Source organism: Micropterus dolomieu, linkage group LG05 (assembly GCF_021292245.1).
Source record: "Micropterus dolomieu isolate WLL.071019.BEF.003 ecotype Adirondacks linkage group LG05, ASM2129224v1, whole genome shotgun sequence".
NCBI classification, from domain to species: Eukaryota; Metazoa; Chordata; class Actinopteri; order Centrarchiformes; family Centrarchidae; genus Micropterus; species Micropterus dolomieu.
In genome coordinates, this window is record NC_060154.1 from 3,021,753 (window position 1) to 3,023,887 (window position 2,135).

Consider the following 2,135-nt stretch of genomic DNA (forward strand, 5'->3'; position numbering starts at 1 on the left):
TCGTTCACCTGCCCAAGTTCAAGCTGGAGGAAGACTACGAGCTGAATGAGCCTCTGGCCAAACTAGGCATGACAGATGTGTTCTGTGAGCCGAAGGCCGATTTGTCTGGCATGAACGGTGAGAGAGGACTCTTCCTGTCTACAGTAGCCCACAAGGCCTTTGTGGAGGTGAACGAGGAGGGGACGGAGGCGGCTGCAGCCACAGCAGGCATGGTAGCATTTTGTATGTTGAGGGAGGAACACTTCACAGCGGACCACCCCTTCCTCTTCTTCATCAGGCACAATAAGACCAAGTCCATCCTCTTCCTCGGCAGGTTCTCGTCTCCTCAGTAGACTGAACCAGCGGAGGAAGATGTTGGGCCAATTTAGATTTAAAAAATGCAAAATCCTTGAATTGAAGGCTTTATTTTCTGTGATGCTTTGCTAATTAAAGGACTGTATTTCTGACCTCTCTTTGTACTGAATTCATGGATGTAACTATTCAAACAATGAATGAGTTACAGTTTTGAATTATTAGTGGGTTATAATACTGGACTGAATTCAGTGATCAGCCAATGTAAGTGATAAATAAAGCTTCTGGGTTTTAAAGTGAGTACATTGCTTTAATGGAGACAATCAGAGTTTTCATAAGGGCTGTTTCTTCAGTCGATAGTTCCAGTAAAGTGTGTTCGCAGTGAGGTCTGTGCATTATCCAGAGGAACCTGGGATATTTCTTGAAAAACAAACTGCACTGAATGCTTATGCACTCCATTTACTGCATTTGTATTGGAGTGGCAGCAAAAATAAAATAAATAAATAAAATATTTCAAAACCTCAGTGGGCAAAACAACACGTGAGTTTAAATACCAAGGTGGAAGGAGGAAAATGTTCTCTGTAGTTTGGCTAAACGGATCATAAAGTATATTTCAAGCTTTGTGTTATTTATGACTAACAGATCAACGCTCAATTTTTATGGATAGAAATCATTGTAACGTGTAAAAAATAAAAGCAGAAGAAAAATGAATGGTGATGATGATGGTTTTAGTATGTGGTATTATATGACTTCACTAAGCTGATAATAAAAAAATTTGGAATGTGGGAGTCAAACACTCAACCGAAACCAATACAGATAAAGTTGTAAGAAAGCATTCTAGCCAAATGATAAGTCAGCAGCAAAATATGCACACACTGAGATGGGTCTGTATATCCTGTTAACTGTGCTTCTGTCAACAAAAATGTGTTTCTGTGACACAAATATTTAGTACCTACAGCATTAATACAAACATTGCTCCACCACCATGTTCAGAAGCTGTTTTAAAAGTACATATTGTATTTGTGGGCCAACACTAACCAAATTAAAAACAAGATAAATGCATTCTGCAAGCACAAATTTGTTTTAGCAAATACATTTATTTTTAAAGCAGTTCTAGAGAGTTCGGTGCCTGTAGTCGTCTGCATTAGAAAATGCATACAGATATATCTGTTCTAAAAAGTACAGGAGCATGGGCGGTTTGAAAAATATAAAGAAAAGCTTTGACAAAGCAGTTTGCTGTTTTTTCTGAGAAAGAGGTAGTTTTAGGGTAAAAACAACATTGGGAACATTGTTGTTCTGGATTCATGCATAGAATATTTCCTGAAAGAAAAAAAAGGAAGTTGTATAAAGTCAACTACTTGTTTTCTTTTTTAAAAGTAATTTATTGATTCATAGATCATTGCAGTAACAAAAATGCAAAAGATACAGATATTCAATTACATTTTACATTGCCAGAAGCACAAATTAAATTCAGTTCTTCTAAAATATTAAAACGTTTTATTGCTTTTTTGTTTTTGTAGAGCTCTAGTGTGGCGCAGTAGTGTTTCAGTTCAGCTACAAATCAATTAAAGCAGGGTTTGGATCCAGTCCATTTTGAACTATAGCTGCACAATATAGGCCTAGCTAATATTGTCTGGACCATGAAGTACAAAATATAACATGAAATCAAATACACAAGTCAACAACTTTTCTGTTATGACCAGACAAAATACAAAAACGTGTTCTTGCAGAAACAAACGTCTCGGGTTACGTATGTAACCCTGGTTCCCCGAGAAGGGGAACGAGAGACTGCGTCGGTTACGACACTATGGGAACGCCTCTAGGCGAAGCAGGTCTGAACGTGA

The 2,135-nt window shown here is 37.8% G+C and overlaps 2 protein-coding genes across 7 annotated transcripts in view; one reads left to right on the forward strand and one right to left on the reverse strand.

Moving 5' to 3' along the window:
• The window catches only part of LOC123971058 (leukocyte elastase inhibitor-like), a 6,887-nt gene extending 6,441 nt beyond the window's left edge, over positions 1-446 (forward strand). The window contains exon 7 of the mRNA XM_046049616.1: positions 1-446. This exon is cut by the window's left edge and continues 1 nt beyond it. Coding sequence (XP_045905572.1) covers positions 1-332 — 332 coding nt within the window. The 3' untranslated portion in view covers positions 333-446.
• mylk4b (myosin light chain kinase family, member 4b) overlaps positions 1-2,135 on the reverse strand; it is a 66,049-nt gene that overhangs the window by 59,217 nt on the left and 4,697 nt on the right. The gene's annotated exons all lie outside the window — the stretch shown is intronic.